Here is a 17,645-nt window from a genome sequence, read left to right as displayed (position 1 = left end):
CTCACTGAGCTTCTCAAGAGAAACCCTCTGCGGACGGACAACTTCATCCACACTTTAGAGGAGGAGCCTGAGGCTCAGAGAGGCCCCGTGCATGATTGTGGCCCTGTGTCCCCTCCTCTAGGAGGGAAGCCATTGCAGGTGTCAAGGGGAGCATGGAGGCCCGAGGAGCTGCCCCATCCAGGTCTGGTCCTGTGGCTCCTCCACCCTCCCCAGTCAGGATTCCCAGAGACTCCCCAGGAGCAGCAGCTGGGGACACCCTGCTCGCTCCATAGTCCCTCTGGCCCATGTCTGGATGTGCACTCGGCCAGCCGGGCTTCCTCCCTGGTCTGCGCACAGCCTGCCGGCCTTGGCTCCGGCAGCCACCTGAGCCCCCTGGCCTTGTGTGCCCCTCGCCCTCCAGGGCTGGAGGAGGGCGGCGGCAAGGGACAGTGCTGGTCTGGGGCCGCAGCCTGGGAGCGCCCACTGGGGTGGCCTTACCCGGAAGCTCTCTCCAGCCTGCCCTGAGGTCAGGCGAGGGGTGCTGGGCGGGGGATGTGGGGCAGCCGGCTGAAGTGAGGGCCACAGCCAAACAGCACCCTTGAGGAGGTCACTAGTGCCCCTCACCTGTGGCCAGTGGAGTCATGGCCCGGGACTCAGTTTCCCCATCTTTCAAAGAGGACAATAATGCCCATCTTATGGGAACGTTTGACACCTAGGGGGAGGGTGGGAGGAGCAGATGTCCTGGCCTGGCCCCCAGCTGGTGTGAGCGGGGAGGGAGGAAGGAGCAACTGAACAGCAATAAAGGGTTTATCTCTCTTGTCCTCGGATCGCCATCTCTGCCTCCTTCCTGCCCAGACTTCATTTCCGGCTGTCACTCAGGGCCTCCAGCAGGCTCAGGACACAGCTCGCCTGTGGTTAATGATGGACTCAGCCAGGGACCTGAGCAGGATGGAGGCTGGAGTCCCGGCCCCCTCTGCGCTGGGGGTCCTCAGACACGGGCCTCCCTGGGTCTCAGTTTCCCATCTGTGCAGTAGTGGGGTTGCTTGGTTTCGACTTTCGGGGGTCACTGCCCCTGGGTGGGCAGGGACCAGGGACACCGGGAGTCCTGGAGTATGAGGGACAGCCCCACACACCAGAGACTGTCCCAACAGTGGTGTCCCGTGAAGAGACACCTAGGAGGGCCCTGCAGGCCTGGCCCTGTGTGGGGAAGAGGTCCTGAGTGTGTGCTGGACATTCGCAGTCTGCAAAGCCCGTCCAAGGCCTCTGCCCCTCGCTCCTCCGGGTGGGGAAGCTGAGGCTCAGACCGCAGTGACTCGCCCGGGGTCACGGCTTGTGGGCGGCAGAGCCGGGATTGGAGCCTGGGTGTGCCTGACCTGTGTGCTTAACCACTGTGACGTCCTGCCTCTCAGGTCTGTTCAGGGTGTTGGTGTGAGCCTCTTGGCGGGAAAGTGGAAGGATGAATGCTTTCTGACTCAGTAGCACATGGTCTCCCCAAACCCAGGGGGTGGCTGCTTTTGTTATTCCCATTGTGCAACTGAGGAAGCTGAGGTTCAGAGAGGTTTGGACATGTGCCCCAGGTCACACAGCAATCCATCCTTCAACTGTCTCACAAAACCTAAGGATGTGGAGGTGTCAGGGTCTCTCCTGACCATGGAGGGGCTGCCCACCAGCTCAGTGGCCCTGCCGCCTCTCCCAGGCTGCCCAGTCGCTGCTCACGGGCCATCCACAGCTCTGGAAACCTGGAGCGAATGCTGTGACCGGGAGCCACTGGTGGCCCAGGTCCCTCACAGGCCAGGCTTCTAGCCGCTGTGCTGCCCAGCAATCTGTCCCTCTTCCTGCACGTCCCTGAGGTTTGGCGGCGTTGGACGGGAAGGGTCGTCTTTGGAACTGGGCTGAGCAGCAGCTTTACCCGCTCTCAGCTCCAGGAGGGGCCCTGCGGCGTGTTCCCAGGCCCTGCCGCCTTCTCCCTTGAGTGGTGCTCGGGTCAGAGGTCCCTCCAGAGCCTTCTACCCCCCTCTCTGCAACCGTCCTGGGCTCCTGTTGCCTGCGGGATGCCAGCCAGACTCCTAATATAGCGCTTCTCAAGCTTCATCTGCGTCCCCGGGGAGCGTGTGGAAACGTGGATTCGGATCCAGCAGCCTGGGTGGGGCCTGAGAGGCTGCCTTGCTGGTGACCTCCGGGTGTGCCGAGGCTGCTGGTGCGCGGACAGCACTTGGTGGATGGAGACTCCAGGAGACCTTCCACCTCCTGTCTGGCCTCCTCAATAGTCTCTGGGGCTGGACCGTGGACACACACCTGCAGTGGCTTTCCCCTTTGGCGCATTCTTCCCATCCTTCAAAGATAGGCTCACAAACCCCTCTTCCGTGGACCCCCAGCAGAGCTAACTGCTCCTCATCTGCACTCCTGGACCCCTTGACAAACCCGTGAAATCTTGAGAGGCCCATGGCGGCACCTTTAAGAGCAGCAGTGCCGGCACCAGACCTCTGTGGTGTGAACCTGGCTCCACCCTTAGAGCTGAGTGACCTTGGGCAAGTGACTCAACCTTTCTGTGCCAAATGTTTATTTAAAGCCTGCCTTGTTCCAAAATGAACTAACAGTTGCTTCCAAACATACTCTTGGATAAAATCAAATGAAAATGTGCTTCGTGGGCTGAGGGCAGAGGGCGGACGCTGTTTCCCACCTGTCCCCTTGTGTCTGAGTCCCAGCATCCCAGCATCGCAGGCACCCAGAGAAACGCTGCACGGCAGCTCTCCCACAACCCACGGCGTGACCTTTCCCAGAGCTTCTCATTCACAGTAGTGAACCCAGAGAGGTGGCGAGAGGCAGGCGCAGGGCGCGGCTCCCAACCGGCTGTCTTTGCTCTCCCTTAAATGCTGTGTGTGAGCAGGTGTTTTCTTGCGAAAGGGGCTGGGTGTGACTCTGAAGGCCACGCAGCCCTCCTGCCTGAGGGGGCTGTAAATGGGGGGCAAAGGTCTGTTAAGAGCAGTTCACACACCTAGAAGGACCGTACCCCTTCCTGCCTGGGGTGGCGCCCGGGCTTCCTCGGAGGCCTCTGTGCCCAGGTGATGGTCTGCGCCCTCACTGCGAGCCGCTTGCTGACCGTCACCCGGCGCCGTGGGCACGTCCAGAGCCTGCGCCCCCTCCCCTGCAGGCCAGTTCTGGCAAATGCCGCTCGGATAGGATCAGGTCCTCCCTCTCTGTACTCGCCAGACCTCCCACGACTAAACCCTTGGCATCTCGCTGTGACCTTTGGCCTCAATGCTGGTCCAAGGGAACCTTGCCTGGAACCTGGGCCCTGTCCCCTGGGACATGCCTGAAGTCACCTTGAGAAGTGGGCAAGAGGGGAGGAGCAGGAATCTGTGGGTACAAGGGTACAAGTGCCTCCGCCCCCCAATTTAGAGTCTGGATTGTTCCAAAGGTGCCAATAGTGTTGGGCTGGCAGGAGCCGGTGTGTGTGACCTAGGAATTTTGGGTTGGATTCCATGGTGGGGGGCACTGCTCAAGAGGGAACCCAGAAGAAGCCCCCAGTCCCTAGCCGCTGGGCTGCAGTCTCTCGCTCACTGACTGACACGGAGCAAATTTGAGCCTCCTTGTTTGCACGCACCAGAACTCCGGGAGCCGGGCTCTCGTCTGTATTCGCTGCTGCATCCCGCCGGCTGCAGTGTGTCGTTGTGCAGGCTGTTGACGCCCGCGCTGCTGTCACCCACCCCTCTCCCAGCACCGACATGGTGTTTGGCCCTCAGTTGGTGCCAACACACTTTGGTGGGATGGACAACTGGGACCACTAGAGAGCTGGAGGAGGGGCCCTGGCTGTCTGTCAGGTTGTCCGGGTCAGTCCTGAGCTGGCGTGGAACAGTCCAGGAGGCACAGGGCTGAGGCCCAGCTGGGGCTGGAGTTGGGACCAGTTGCCCCTGCCCATCAAGCCCAGAGGCGGGCAGATCCTCTGCCCAGCTTGCTCGGTCTTCCCCAAAAGCTGGGGTGGGGTGGGGCGCTCCGTGTGGCAGGCTGTTGGGCTCAGGAAACTGCGGCCTGGGGGGTAGCTGGAGTGTCAGTGGGAGGCCCCGGCGGCTCTAAGCATGAGGGTTTCTCGCCTGAGACCTGCAGCCGCCCTAGCGTCGTCCATCAGCTGTGCTTTATCCGGTTTACATCCTGCAATTTTGTGCAAGGTTCTGTTGGAATATACTACTTAAAAAAAGAGTTTGGAATGCGCTGCTCCCCTCTTGCGGATGGAGAAACTGAGGCCTGGGAAGGGCAATCCTTTACCAAAGTCCCAGCACAAGTTAGGAGGAGAACTGGACCTGGGGCTCTGTCTGCCCGGGGGCCTTGGGGGAGGCCCAGATGCACTGTCTTCAAAGATCCCCCTCCCAGACTCAGACCGTGGGGGTGAGGGGTGTTGGACACGGCCGTGTCCCCTTTAAGCAGAGAGCCACCCGCTGCAGTGGGTGGACTCGGTGCCCAGCCAGTGGGAGCTGTGAGCTTGGCTCCCACAGCCCCTCCCTGGGGAGGGCGAGGGCGGGGCCAAGCAGCGTGGCTCCCGAGGGAGTCAGTGGGCTTGGGGAGACAATAGCAGACATGCTGTGTGGGCTCAGCCGGGAGACCCCTGGAGAGGCGGGTAAGTAATGGGGGACCAGCAGGCAGAGGTCGGGGCTGAGCCCTCTCATCCCTCTGGGACTGCTGCCCAGAGAGAGGGACTGCTGCTCCCCGGGGACCCAGGGTTTGGAGAGGGCGCTGGGGCGGGACACCTGACCAGGGTGGGCAGGGGACAGCTGTCCGTCTGGCCCTGGCTGCTGTCCTGCCGGTCCAGCAGGCCCAGCACGGGCAGCAGGCGGGTCTGAAGTTCCCGAGGGCAGCGCCCCAGGGAGGCGCATCCTGCCTCTGCCTGAGCTGGTGGGAGTGCGCACTGCCCAGAGGGGGGAGAGTGAAGGCCGAGGTCAGGGTGGTAAGGGAGCTCCTGGGCCGGCGGGAGGCTGGGCCTGGTGGCAGGACACAGAAGCCGGAAGTCCCTGCCTGGGATCTGGCTGGTGAGCCCTGGGGGTCTGGGAACATGGTGGGGCAGGTGCCGCATAGCTGCCACCTTCCTGGGTGGGCCCCGGGCTGGGACCTGGGGAGAGGCTCTGGGGCAGAGGTGGTTGCTCTGTCTGTTTGTTCGTCCATCCATCTGTCTCTCCAGCCTCAGCCTGCTGAACTGACAGGGAGCTTGTCAGAAGCCAGGACTGGGTCATCTTCCGTTTGGCACCCTGGGGCCGCCCCGTAGATCCCCTCCCACACTCTTGACACGTACTTTTAAAAAAATTTTTCTTTTATTTTTTTAAGATTGGCACCTGAGCTAACGTCTGTTGCCAATTTTCTTTTTTCTTTTCCTTCTTCTTCTTCTCCCCAAAGCCCCCAGTACCTAGTTGTATATTCTAGTTGAGTGCCTCTGGTTGTGGCATGTGGGACGCCGCCTCAGCATGGCCCGATGAGTGGTGCCACGTCCGCACCCAGGATCCAAACTGAGGAAACCCTGGGCCGCTGAAGTGGAGTGGAGTACGCGAACTTAACCACTCGTCCACGGGGCTGGCCCCTCTTGACACACTCTTGAGATTACCTCCCCGCAACAGCTCCAGGGGTAGGGACTGTGGCCCCAGCGGACAGATGAGGAATCTGAGGCTCAGAGAGAGGCAGTGGCCCGCCCAAGGCGCCACAGCTGTGAGGCACTGGCTGAGCCGGGGTTGACGCCCAGCAGAGTTTTCCAGCAGAGCTCTCCACACCCTGCTTCCGAGAGTTCCCCACACCTTGCTTCCGAGGGCTCCGTGAATTAAGGCACGCGCCTCCCCACCCATGTGGGGGACAGGGCAGGAGCACCCCCAGGCCCCCAGAGGATAGTAACTCGAATAATAACAGGAGCTGACAGCTTGGGGTCTTACTCTGTGCTGGGCTCTGTTCTAAGCTCTCTGCGCATTTTCTCATTTAACCCTCACAACTCCGCAAGTTCAGTACTATGATTCTCCCCATTTTATGGTTGGGGAAACTGAGGCATGGAGGTGTCAAGTGACTGTCCAAGGCTACACAGCCAGAAGTAGCAGAGCTGGGATTCGACCCCATGTGGTCTCTGCCCCTGCTCTGTCCTGGCGACCATACTGTAAATGGAGGCACTGCCTTCTGGGCCTGGGTACGCTGTCCTCTCAGCCTGAGGCCCTGGTGAGTGGGCTCACCTCATCCTGCAGAGGTCAGAGCCGCAAGAGCAGTGGTGTCCCGAGACCTCGCCTGGGCCCTGCCAGGGAGGTGTCTTCTTCCTGTCATGGGCCTCAGCTCTAGCCGGGCCTGGGTCTCCTCCCTGGCCTCCTGGCCTCCTGGCCTCCACACGCCCTCCACTCCCTGCCCCTGTTGCCGTGGGAGGGAACTTGCTAAAACTCAAATCTGATCACAGCTCCTTATCCTGGCATTCAAGGCCTTCATGATCTCCCTGGCTTTTTCTCTCTCTGGTGACTTACTTGACCCCCACCCTCACCACTATAGCCCCTGCCCTGGTCTTCTCCCCAGGTCACAGAGCCTCATGATCACATCTGCCTTAGCTCATGTCAGTACTGAGGCTCTTTTTAAGAAAAGTCCAAAGACGGAGCTTCAGGTGCAGCAGGATCCGGGTGCTCAGTCCACCTCATTAGGACGGCGGGTCTCTGTTTCTCCTCAGGTGAACTTCATTTCCAGGTAGACTCGACTCTCCTTGAGGTGCTCAGAGGGCCTCTAGCACCTTCAAGCTTAAGATCAACCAGCTCAGTCATCCCTAAGGACAGAGAACCTCTTTGCGGTAGTTACAGCACATGCCTGCTCTCATTCGCCCAGCTTGGATCACATGCCCACCCTTGACCCATCACTGAGCCTCCAATTAGCCAGGTCTGCTCACGTGGCCCTTCAGAGTGGAGGGAGAGGGGCAGCCAACAAGTGGCCACTCCATACATCCTCCACGTCTTGCAGAGAAGGCTGAGGCCCTGAGAAGACAGTCCGCTCGCGTGCTCCTCAGTAAGGGCAGGCGTGGGGTGGGGTCTGTGGGACTCACTGCCCAGTGCACTTGCTCTGCCCGTGATGGACTCCCCTCTGCATGAGTCCTTTCTCAGGCCCATACCCCAGCTGTGTCCATCTTGCTCCTGGGAGCCTTGTTCACCCTCCACTAACCGCGAGCCCTTATAGTCAGGGCTGGGGCGCATGGTAGGCTTGAGAGCAGATTTTGGGGGGCAGGAAGCTGCCCCAACCTCCCAGGGCTCACTGTCCTCTGACTCCTGGCCACAAAGTGGTGTTTGTTCCCAGGGCCTGCTAGGCCTGAGAGAGCACTTGAGCCCAGCCCGGGGCTTGGGGGCTCAGGCAGGGGTGGGTGTGTGGAGGGAGGGGTCCCTCGGCTGTGACCTGGGCTGCCCACTCCGCTGAGGGGCTCTCACCAGAACCACCTGGCTCCTTGGGCAGGCCTGACCTCCTGCTCTGTGGCAGGGGCTGTAGCCATGGGACACCCCAGGCCCCAGACCCCGGAGGCCACAGCCTGGAGCCACTGAGGCCGGGTTTGTATCCCGGCTCTGCCTCTGCCGGATTCTGTGACCACCTCATCCCCCTGTCTGATCCCCAGTCCCCTTGTCTGTAAGTGGGACTCAGATTCAGAGTTATTCACTGAGCACATACTTTGTACGGGGCTCTCCGGGCTGGCACAGCGGTGAACAGGAGGACAGACCCCAGCCCCCCATGCCAACGTCCTAGCGGGCAGAGGCAGATGGTAAACAAGATCACTAAGTCAAACAAACTGTGGGGTCTGTCGGATGGTGCTGGGTGCTGAGGAGGCAGAGAGGCGGGAAGGAAGCATGAGAGGCGCTGGGGGTGGGGCGCAGGCGAAAGTTCCCACGGGCTGATGGGGGAGACGTCCCTGAGAAGGTGGCATTCCCGCGAGTTCCTGACAGTGAGTGAAGGAGTTTTGTGGATGTCGGGGGAAGAGCCTTCTGGGCAGTGGGAGCGGCCAGTGCAGAGGCCCTGGGGTGGGTGCGAGTCTGGCATGTGGAACAGTGAGCCATGCCCTCGAACGGAGCTGGCTAAGGGGAGAGTGCTGGGGGCCAGGGTCGGCCGTGGCCGTGGCGAGAGCTTTGCTTTTACTCTCAGCGGGTGAACTGAGTCTTCTCACTGCTCCAGGCAGCCAGGGCTGGGGGATGAAATGGTTCCATTGGGGTGCCGTGCATCCTCCGTGTTGTTTTGATGTCCTGCTCCTCCGTGTTGCTGGTTCCTGAGTGAGGCGGGAGAGCACAGACCCAGATGGCAGAAGGCCAAGGCCCGGCTTGAGCCTGCGCCCCCCATCAACACCACGCTGGGGTCCCCATGGCACCCACAGGGGTGGCAGCCGGAGCATGGCTTCAGGGCCTGCTGGGTGGGCCCAGCTGCCCTAACGGGACAGGAGTGTCTGGTGCCAGGCCCACACCTCGCGGGAGGGGGATGGCAGGGCTGCAGCCTCCCCAGGCTGTGCACACGGCTCCCGATAGTCCTGGCCTGTCCAGCTTGCGGGTCTCTGAGCCCTATCGAGGGCCCTCTGGAGGCTGCGCTGCCTTTGGGGCGTCCCTCGTTTGGGGTCTGCTGCCCTCGGGCTTGGAGGGAGAGAGCAGAGCTGAGGGATAAGGATGTGGTCTCGTGGGGGCTGGAAGACCCACATTCCGGTCCTCCCCTGCAGCTCACCAGCTGGGTGGCTGTCCTGGCCTCTGTCTCCTCATGCATAAAACGGGATGGTCAGTGAGCCCCGCCCCCTCCCCGTTGCTCTCGGACAGCTAAACGCGCGCTGTGCACCGAAAGTGCTTGGAGCAGGCCTGGTGCGGGGAAAGCCCGACACCCGGCTCCTTTCTCGCGTTCTTTCTCTTTTGCAGTCCTTGGCACCCAGTGAATCAGGTGTCTGCTTTTAAATTCTATTGATACATTTCTTCTTATTTCCCATAAAAATATGCATTGAACAGAATGAGGGGTCGCCCTCCGCGTTCTCTCCATGGACGGCGGCTTCTGGTGAGGTCTGTCAGCTGCGGGGATTGGGGCTGTCATTCCAAGGGCCCAGGCATTATCCCCGAGTCCCCCAGGTCTGTGACAGGGTGGGAAGAGGAGGCAGGAGGGAGCCCACCGGCTCTGCCACTTAGGAGCTGTGTGACCCTGAGCAGGTCCTTTAACCTCTCTGTGCCTCAGGTTCCTCATCTACAACGTGTGGATAATAACGGCATCCACCACATAAGATTTTCATGAGGATAAAGTGGTAATAATTTTAAAGTTCTTAGAACATAGTGTGGGTTCAGATCCTGCCGTGGGAAGTCACTGAACCTCTCTGTGCCTCAGTTTCCCCATCTGTAAAATGAGAATATGGATCATACTGCCTCAGAACGTGGTGAGTATTAGATGAGATAATGCTTATGAAGCACATAGCATGGCTCCCAGCCCTTCATCAGCAGGAGTTGTGACCATTATTAGCCTGGGGAAACCTTTCCGAGGTGGTGAGTGAAGTGGACAGGAAGAAAACTGCCAGGTTTCAGGGCTCCCCTGTGCCACATAACCTCCTTGATTCCTCCCATCAGCCCAGGAGGTGGGCACCAGCACCCCCACTGCACGGAGGAGAAGCCTGAGGCTCAGAGAGGAGAAGTGACTGTCCCAGATCCCTTAGCCAGTGGGCAGCAGATTTAGGATCAGAATCTGAAGTTGGCCTGACCCCAGAGTCCGTCCATCCTTTTCCCCCGCCCCAGCAATGCCTTCCAAGGTGGAGCCAAGCACGCCAGGACTGGCCAATTACCTGGTGGAGGGCTGTAGCGGCAAGCGGCCGCTCCCTTGAGGGTCAGCAGTGGGCCGCCGTGGACAGCTGTGAAGGCCGGACCCAGGGGCGAGTGGGGCCTTCTTCCCTGTTAGTGGCTCGCTGTCATGCGGTCATTTCCTGTTCCTCCCAAGTTAAGGCTCTGGGCATTCGTTTTTCTCAGCGGCCCCCTCTCGGATGGTGAATGGTCCCTCCTGGAGGCCCACAGAACCCCGTGTCAGTCACGGCTGAGTCTACAGCCCCACCCGGCACCGCCCTCCCGCACCCCTTTCCTGCTGGGGCAGGATCCTGGCAAAGGCAGCCTGGCCAGGGGCTGACTTCCTTTTCCCTTTGTCAAAGCTCAATAGCTCCCTGGGGCCCCGAGAGAGGGAGATAATGAAGGCAAATTGGCAATGCTTTCAAGAGAAATAAAATAAAAAAGAAACCCACCCACCCACCCCGGGCCAGGCCCAGTGTGGGGGCCGGGGACCAGGTGTACGTGCCTATGCTTGACACAGCATCTCCCCCTCCCGCCTCTGCGACTCGCCCGCCCGCCTTGGTCGGGATGGGCTGGCTTCGCTGCGGAAATGAATTTCCCTCTGAAGCGAGTTCTTACAGGACGGGTGGACCGAAGGCAAAAGCTCATAATTGCCCATTGCTGGAAGGAGGAGACAGAAGAAAACACACAGATAAAAATATCTCTGTTTTTTATGCACGTTTCCAGCTGAAAATTGGTGGGAAAGATGTTTTTGAAAAGCCTTCATCTCTAGGCGTATAATTACCAGGTCCCAAACAAAAAAGAGAGAGCTGGAGAGAGCGAGCGTGTTCCCTGAGGGAGCAGGATTGGGGTCTGAACCCTCGTGGGGTTTTCTATAAATAAAATAATTCCCTCAAACTCTCAAGCCTGGGCTGGCTGAAGCCAGGCATGGGGGAAGACACTCCCATTTTACAGATGGGGGATAGAAACCCAAGTCACACAGCCAACTGGTAATTCTGGCCCTGCCTTGATTCTTGGTATGAATACTGCCTCACTTCCCGCCCCCCAACCCGAGGATGCTCGTGAAAGTGGGGCACTGTGTCCCCTCTGAACAGGCATCAGCAAACATTGTAGCATTCCATGCGGTTGCCTTTCTGAATGTGGCAGGAGGCCTTGGATATCCAGAAGCCTCTTATCTGGCAATCAACTACCCAGAGTGACCTCGACCTCCAGGAGAGGTCATGGAGGCCACACTATAAAACACATGTGCCTTCTCTAGAGAAGCCTCTCGGGTCCCCGCTTATGGCCCACTGCCTCTGTCTGCACACAGTTGCATGAATCTGGTTTGCAGCACATGGTCAGGCCGCCTGACAGCTGGGAAAAGAGATGGCCCACAGCCTGAGCCCGAAGCTAGCAAAAACCTGAAGAAGGGAGGGAATTGGAGCCACTCAGTGTTGAGATGAGCAGCCCCACGCACCTCAGTCCCAGGGGTGCCCCTGCAGCCCGGTTCGGCACCATGCAGTTCGCTGGAGCAAACTCTGGATGTCGGGATGAGGAAGTGGAAGAGGCAGCGCCCAAGACAGCCTTGGAGGAGACCACAGAGGCACCCCAGAAATGGGTCTTCTCCTTCAGCAGCCAGCATCCCGCATCCTTTGCTTTCAAATCCAGCATTTGGGGATCCCATCGTTCCTCAGTCTAGGTTTCAGAATCTTTTGTTTTAACTCAGGGCTCAAAACACCACCTTTGACCCCCTGCTGTTCCGCACTCCTGTCTTTGGCGTCCTGCTGCTCTGAATTTGGCGAGCTTGTTCCTCTGCTTTCTTGTTCTTTCCTTTGGTCATCTTCGCCCTCCCCCATCCCCAGACTCGTAAACCTGGAGCCTGCAAGCTTACCTTTGGTCACCCCAGGACAACCCAGGAGAGAGGGATTTTCCAGTGGCAGAATCGGATTTGCACAGGATAAGGCAGATTTTCATTCCGGAATTGTCCCCATGAAGTACCAGAGACATTCACTGTCACACAGCTGATTCAATCCCGTCTTTTTAACTTTATTAGCTCAGAAACATCTTGTTGACTCTAAATGAAGTGCGAATTAGGGAACCGTAATGGGAGGCATTATACTTAATGGGGTGTTGCCTGAATCTCAGAGGCAGATGTGAACAAGGAGCCTGGGGGTGGGGGGCTGAGCAAAGCTGCTGGGGGCCCAGCTCAGGGGCCCTGGAAGTGATTCTGGGCTTAACTGCTGTTTGATTTGTTATTTGCCACCTTCTGGCAAGCAAAGGGAGCCTAGCCCTGGTCTGGAGAAGCACAGTGGTGGGGGAGCTGGGATGGTTTCTCAATGGGGGAAGGTTCTTAGGCTTTCTTAGCCCCAGGTTGAGCTACAACTCTGACCCCAGGCTGAACCGGATACTGACCCAGCCCGAGCCCCGCCCCCGACCCGGCCCAAGCCCCTCCTCTGACCCAGGCTGAGCCTCGCCCCTGACTCTAGAGCCTTGATTGTCAATTGTGGGGGGCGGTATTGCTCCTGTAGGGGACATTTGGCAAGGTCTGGAGTCATTTTGGGTTGTGATGACTGGGGTGGGGTGCTACTGGCATCTAGCGGTTAGAGACCAGGGATGCTGGCAGACATCCTACAGTACAGAAGAGAGCTGCCCTCCACGTGGAATTATCCAGCAAAGAATGTCAATAGGCCAAGGTTGAGAAACTGCTGTAGATTGAACCCTGACCTCAAGCTGAGCCCTGACCTTGGCCAGGCGGAGTCCTGGTCTTGACCCAGGCTGACCCCACCCCTGGCTGAACCCCAATCCGATCCTCGCCCTCACAGAAAGGGCCCTGGCTGGCTTCTGCCCCCTGCGGTGGCCGACTCCTCTCCAGCCTGCTTTCTCACACCTCCTCTAAGGAGTGAGGAGGGCCGATGGGTCCCGTGTGTTAGGTCTGGCCAGGCGCTTGGGGAGAGGAGCGGCCTTCCCACAGCTGGTGAGTGGCCGAGCTGGGGTCTGCACTGAGGCCTGCTGAGCTCTGAGCCCACGCTCTTAGCGCTAGGCCAAGCTGGATCCGCGGGGTGGCGCAGCATGAGGCTGTTCTGCAGGGGCAGGCGGGGTGCAGGCTCGGGGGAGGCCTGAGGAAGCAGCAGAGGCCCATGGGGACACCTGGTACCTGCGAGGGGTGGCCCCTGAGGCAGCACGAGAGAGCCTGCCAGCTTGATCGGTTGTCCTTGCCCATCTCATTCCAGTGCTGAAAAAGGCCTTGGAAAAGGAATGTGAAAAAAATGACTTGGTCAAGGGAGCCTGGGGCACGGAGTCGGGTGGGCAGAGAGGCCTGCAGTCTGGTCCCAGCTCTTTGCAGAGGCTGCCTTGGCCAAAGGACTTTGCCACTCTGAGTCTCAGTTTTCTCATCTGTCAAGTAGGTGTGATGGTAGCACTTACCTCCTCCCAGGGTCACAGCAAGAAGCAAATGAGGTAGAGAGAGATGGTGTGGGTGGTTGGTGCGCGACGTGCGAGTCCTCTCCCTCTTTGCTGCTAGGACGTGGAGGAGAATCCAGAACACGCACAGTGCCCGAGACGAGGGGATGCTGCAGGGAGGCAGGAGTTCTCGCATGATCATAGAGTGGTACCCCGAACCTTCCAGCTGCAGAGTCCTTGGAGATGTGCAGATGAACTCATAGGAAAAGAAGGGGGTGGGCTGGAAGGGAGATGAGGTGTCTGTCCACTTTGTGCTGGAGATCTGGCCTGTACAATAAGGCAAATGAAAAAGTATGACATTTAGAAAGTAGGAAATAAAATAGTCGTTATTCACAGATGACAGAAAACCCAAAAGAATCTACAGATAAACTATTAGAATTAAAATGTGGATTTGAAAGGTCAGAATATGAAACTGTCCTACTATATACTGGCAACAGACAATTAGAAAATTAAATTTGAAAAACAATCCAATTTACAATAGCATTAAAACACTTCACATATCTAGAAATACATTTAATGAAAGAGATCCAAGACCTTTGCCCATGAAAGTACACAATATTCTTGGCAGAAATTAAAGAAGACAAAAATAAGTGGAGGAATAGACTATGTTCACCAATTGGAAGGCTCAATATTGTAAAGTTATCAACTATCCACAGATTATCTATAAATTCAATGCATTTCCAATCAAAAAATGAAAACTGAAAACCAGCAAAATGGATATGATTGGATGCTGAGGCTTCCTTATTGTCGTGGCCACAGGGATGGGGCTGTTTGCTCATCTGGTAACCAAGGGCGTGAGTTTTAATAGCTTAGGGGCACAGCAGAGATGTCCTGTACTTCCCTGGTGGGAACTGACACCCCAGCATAAAGCTAAGACCTTTAGAAAGATATTCCCTCGGTGAAAGGGGGCACTTGGAAAATGTCCACCCATCTACCAAGAAGATAAAAGCTTGTCTGTCTTGGCTAGGCCTTAGGTGGTCTCCTTTGAGAATACGTGATTCGAGGTGTGCCCCCTGTTTCTGTTGAAGGTTATAATTCACACTACCCCCATGGTTCTGGAACCCTTGAGCCAAGAACTTAACATTGGTACCAGGGTAATGATGCCTCTCTGGACTCTTGGAGGGACCTGCCCTCAACCAGGCTGAATAAGATTCCCACAGAGAAAGCTCCTCCAAAGATGAGCTCACAGTCCAACGATGAGCGAACATACGAAGAAGCAGTCCACCGTGAGGGAATCATTAGACAGCAGACACACCTCTCAGGAGTTTGGCATAACTGAAAAGTGGAATAATAGATGAATGTTGAAACGATTTTAAATTACTAGAGTCATATAAGGAGTAATAGAAATGGAGAGAACAAAGCATGAAAGCAGAACAGGGAGCTAAGCAGAAGGACCAAACAGAGCTTTCAAAACTCAAAAATGTACTTGTGGAGATTAAGAACTCATTGGAATTGGGAAAATTGGAGTATGGAGTGGGTATTAAATTAATAATTAAGGAATTATTTTAATTTTGTAAGGTGTGATAATGGTATTTTTGCTATGTAAGAAATATGTTCCTGTGTTTTTAGAAATGCATACCGAAATATTTAGAAGTATAATTTCATTATGTCCATGGTTTGTTTTCAAATATTTTAGCATAGATAAAAATAAATGGAGTAAATACGACAAAGTGTTAATATTCGTTAAAACTAAGCGTTGAGTAAATATTCATCAGACCAGTGGTTCTCAAAACTCAGTGTGATCACCTAGTGTGCTTTTCAAAACCTAAATTCTTGCATCTGACTGAAGACTTTATCCAGAAAATATAAAAATTCCATAACAAGAAAATAAAAAACCCAGTTGAAAAACGGGGTTACCAGAGGGGAAACGGGGAGGCAGGAGGGCGAAAGGTGTGACGAGGCACGTGTGTGCGGTGACGGATGGTAATTAGTCTTTGGGTGGTGGACACGATGTAATCTGCACAGAATTTGAAATCTATTACGATGTACACCTGAAATTTATATAATGTTATAAACCAATGTGACTGCAATAAAAAATTTAAAAAATAATTAATAGCAAATAAATAAATGAATCCAAAAAAAATTAAAAAGAAATAAATAAAAATGGCCAGAAGCTTTGGACAGACACTTCACCAAAGAACATATATAGATAGCAAATAAGGAAAAATGTTCAACATCATTAGTCATCAGGCAAATGCAAATTAATACCACAAAAATATACCTGTACACATCCATTAGAATGACTAAAATTAAGAAACAAATCCAAACTGACATTGCCACGTGCTGGGGAGAATGTGAAGCCGCTGGAGACTCTTATGTTGTTGGCGGGCGTGCAAGACAGTGCAGCCGTTTTGAAAACAGTTTGGCAATTTCTTACAAGGTTAACCTCATCCTTACCATATGGCCCAGCAGCCCATTCCTGGTATTACCCAAGTGGAATGAAACTTATGTTCAAACGAAAACCTGTGGCAGTCATTTATTACAGCCTCATTTAAGATCACCCCAAACTGGAAACAACAGAAATGTCTTTCAACAGGTAAATGCACGGCTAAACAATCTGGTCCATCCATACATGGAACACCACTGGGCGATGAAAAGCAACAAGCCACTGATGCGCATGACAATGTGGAAGAATCTCAAAAGTGAAAGAAACTAGACTGGAAAGCCTCCTTGTGTCTGATTGCACTTATCTGATATCTAGAGCAGGCAACATTTTATATGGCGAAAACAGATGCATGCTTCCCGGGGGCTGAGGGCAGGGGGGACTGCTACACGGGGAGCAAGGGAGGATTTGGGGGCCGATGGAAATGTTCTAACACTCCATCATGGGGTGGTTAGGACACATTTCCCAGAACCCATAGAAATGCACACCACAAAGGATTAATTTTAATGTATGTAGATTTTTAAAAGTAGAGAAAAATATTAGGTTAATATACTAAAACAGACATACGCATACTGATTGCTGGACCCCACCCCCCAAAGTTTCTAATTTACTAGGTCCTGGGGGCGGCCCGAGGATTTACATTCCTGACGGGTTCCCAGCTGGTGCTTGTACGGCTGGTCTGGGTACCACACTTTGGGAGCCTCTGTGTTATGCTACTCTACTTTCCTTATGGTTGAAATGGGTGAAAAATTTCATAATAAGTTAAAAAAACAAAGTGATAGATTTCATTGCAGATTCATCCCAGAGAGATGAAGAGATAGGAAATATGTCAGAGAGGTCATATTTGATGGGTCATGGGGGGTCAAGGGGAAAGTCCCAAAGTACACCTATTAGTCATTTCAAAAGAGAGACGAAGGAAACAATACTTGAAGAAATGAGAGCGCTTTTTAGAATTAAAGCTAAAGGAGACAGACTTAGCTTGAGTTTCCGAGAATGTCAGAGAATATGGCTTATAAACTATAAAGCGTGGTCCTCATGAAGAAGCATTAATCAGGCCCACTCAAGGTTGAGCAGCTCATGGTCAGCACTGTCTCATGCATGCTGTGGTGCCTGCGTGTGAGAAAGCTCCCCATCCCAGCAAGTATGCAAGCACAGTCCCAGGTGGTGGCGTCAGCAGACCCAAGTTCTGATCCAAATCACACAGCAACCCAGCTGTGTGACCATGAGCATGAGATGTCCCTCTCTGAACCTCAGCTTCCTTATCTGTACTGTGGAATAATGTTACCTGTAATAATAATACCACCTGTGGCATTGTGGAAATGGTTAGCCACAGAATGTCTGTAAAGCTCCCAGTGTGTGGCGGGTGTTCGAAAGAATGGTATGTCCCCTCCAAGAGCCTCCCTTGGGAGGGGAAGCCCCAGGATCCCCTGGCAGACACTCAGGTGGAGCTGGTGGCAGGAAGAAACCCTCTGCCGGCCTCATCCGTGAACCTGCAGATTCCCAAAGCAGAAGGGGTTCAGCTGAATGGAAATGAAGGTGGGACAGAGGCCCTGTTCTCTTTCTCGCCTGCAGACGATGGGCCTTACTCCAAAGGAGGCAAGGACACAGGGGGCGCCGATGTGGCCGTGGCATGCCGCAGACAGAGCATTCCAGGTAAGGAGCCCCCTGTCCTTCTTTCTCTGTTTGGAGACACAGACAGCTCGGGGGTGGGGGGGACAGACAGCACTGGCTCTTCTGCTGACTCGCTCCGGACCTCAGACCGTCACTTAAACCTCTCTGATCCTCCTCTGTAAAAAGGAGATGGTCTCACCCAGTGTAATGCAGCCAGGTGCCCTGCTTACCAAGTGTTAGCCTCACCTGTCCTGGCTCTGGGGCCCGGGATTGCCCCATGCTGCCACTCACCCCGCCTCTGTCGGCAGAGGAGTTCCGAGGGGTCACCGTGGTGGAGCTGATCAAGAAAGAAGGCAGCACGCTGGGCCTGACCATCTCAGGGGGCACCGACAAGGATGGGAAGCCCAGGGTCTCCAACCTGAGACCTGGGGGGCTCGCAGCCAGGTGAGAAGTGGGCTTGGTGGGGGCAGGAG

General features: G+C 55.6%; 1 protein-coding gene across 7 annotated transcripts in view; it reads left to right on the top strand.

The window, feature by feature from the left end:
* The window catches only part of GRIP2 (glutamate receptor interacting protein 2), a 100,927-nt gene that overhangs the window by 49,196 nt on the left and 34,086 nt on the right, over window positions 1-17,645 (top strand). For 2 of the 7 annotated variants that reach the window (XR_011496602.1, XR_011496601.1), the window contains exons 1-3: window positions 4,013-4,591; window positions 17,134-17,214; window positions 17,481-17,616. Coding sequence is in view for 5 of the 7 variants with exons in the window: in XM_070493410.1 (XP_070349511.1) it covers window positions 4,318-4,591; window positions 17,134-17,214; window positions 17,481-17,616 (491 nt within the window). In the remaining 2 variants the exon portion in view is untranslated. Of the gene's footprint in view, window positions 1-4,011; window positions 4,592-17,133; window positions 17,215-17,480; window positions 17,617-17,645 lie in introns of those variants that run through there. The other 5 variants (XM_044754820.2, XM_044754821.2, XM_070493410.1 and 2 more) reach the window with 4 other exon arrangements.

The sequence above is a fragment of the Equus asinus genome, chromosome 21 (assembly GCF_041296235.1).
Source record: "Equus asinus isolate D_3611 breed Donkey chromosome 21, EquAss-T2T_v2, whole genome shotgun sequence".
NCBI classification, from domain to species: Eukaryota; Metazoa; Chordata; class Mammalia; order Perissodactyla; family Equidae; genus Equus; species Equus asinus.
This window is presented reverse-complemented; position numbering and strand designations above follow the sequence as displayed.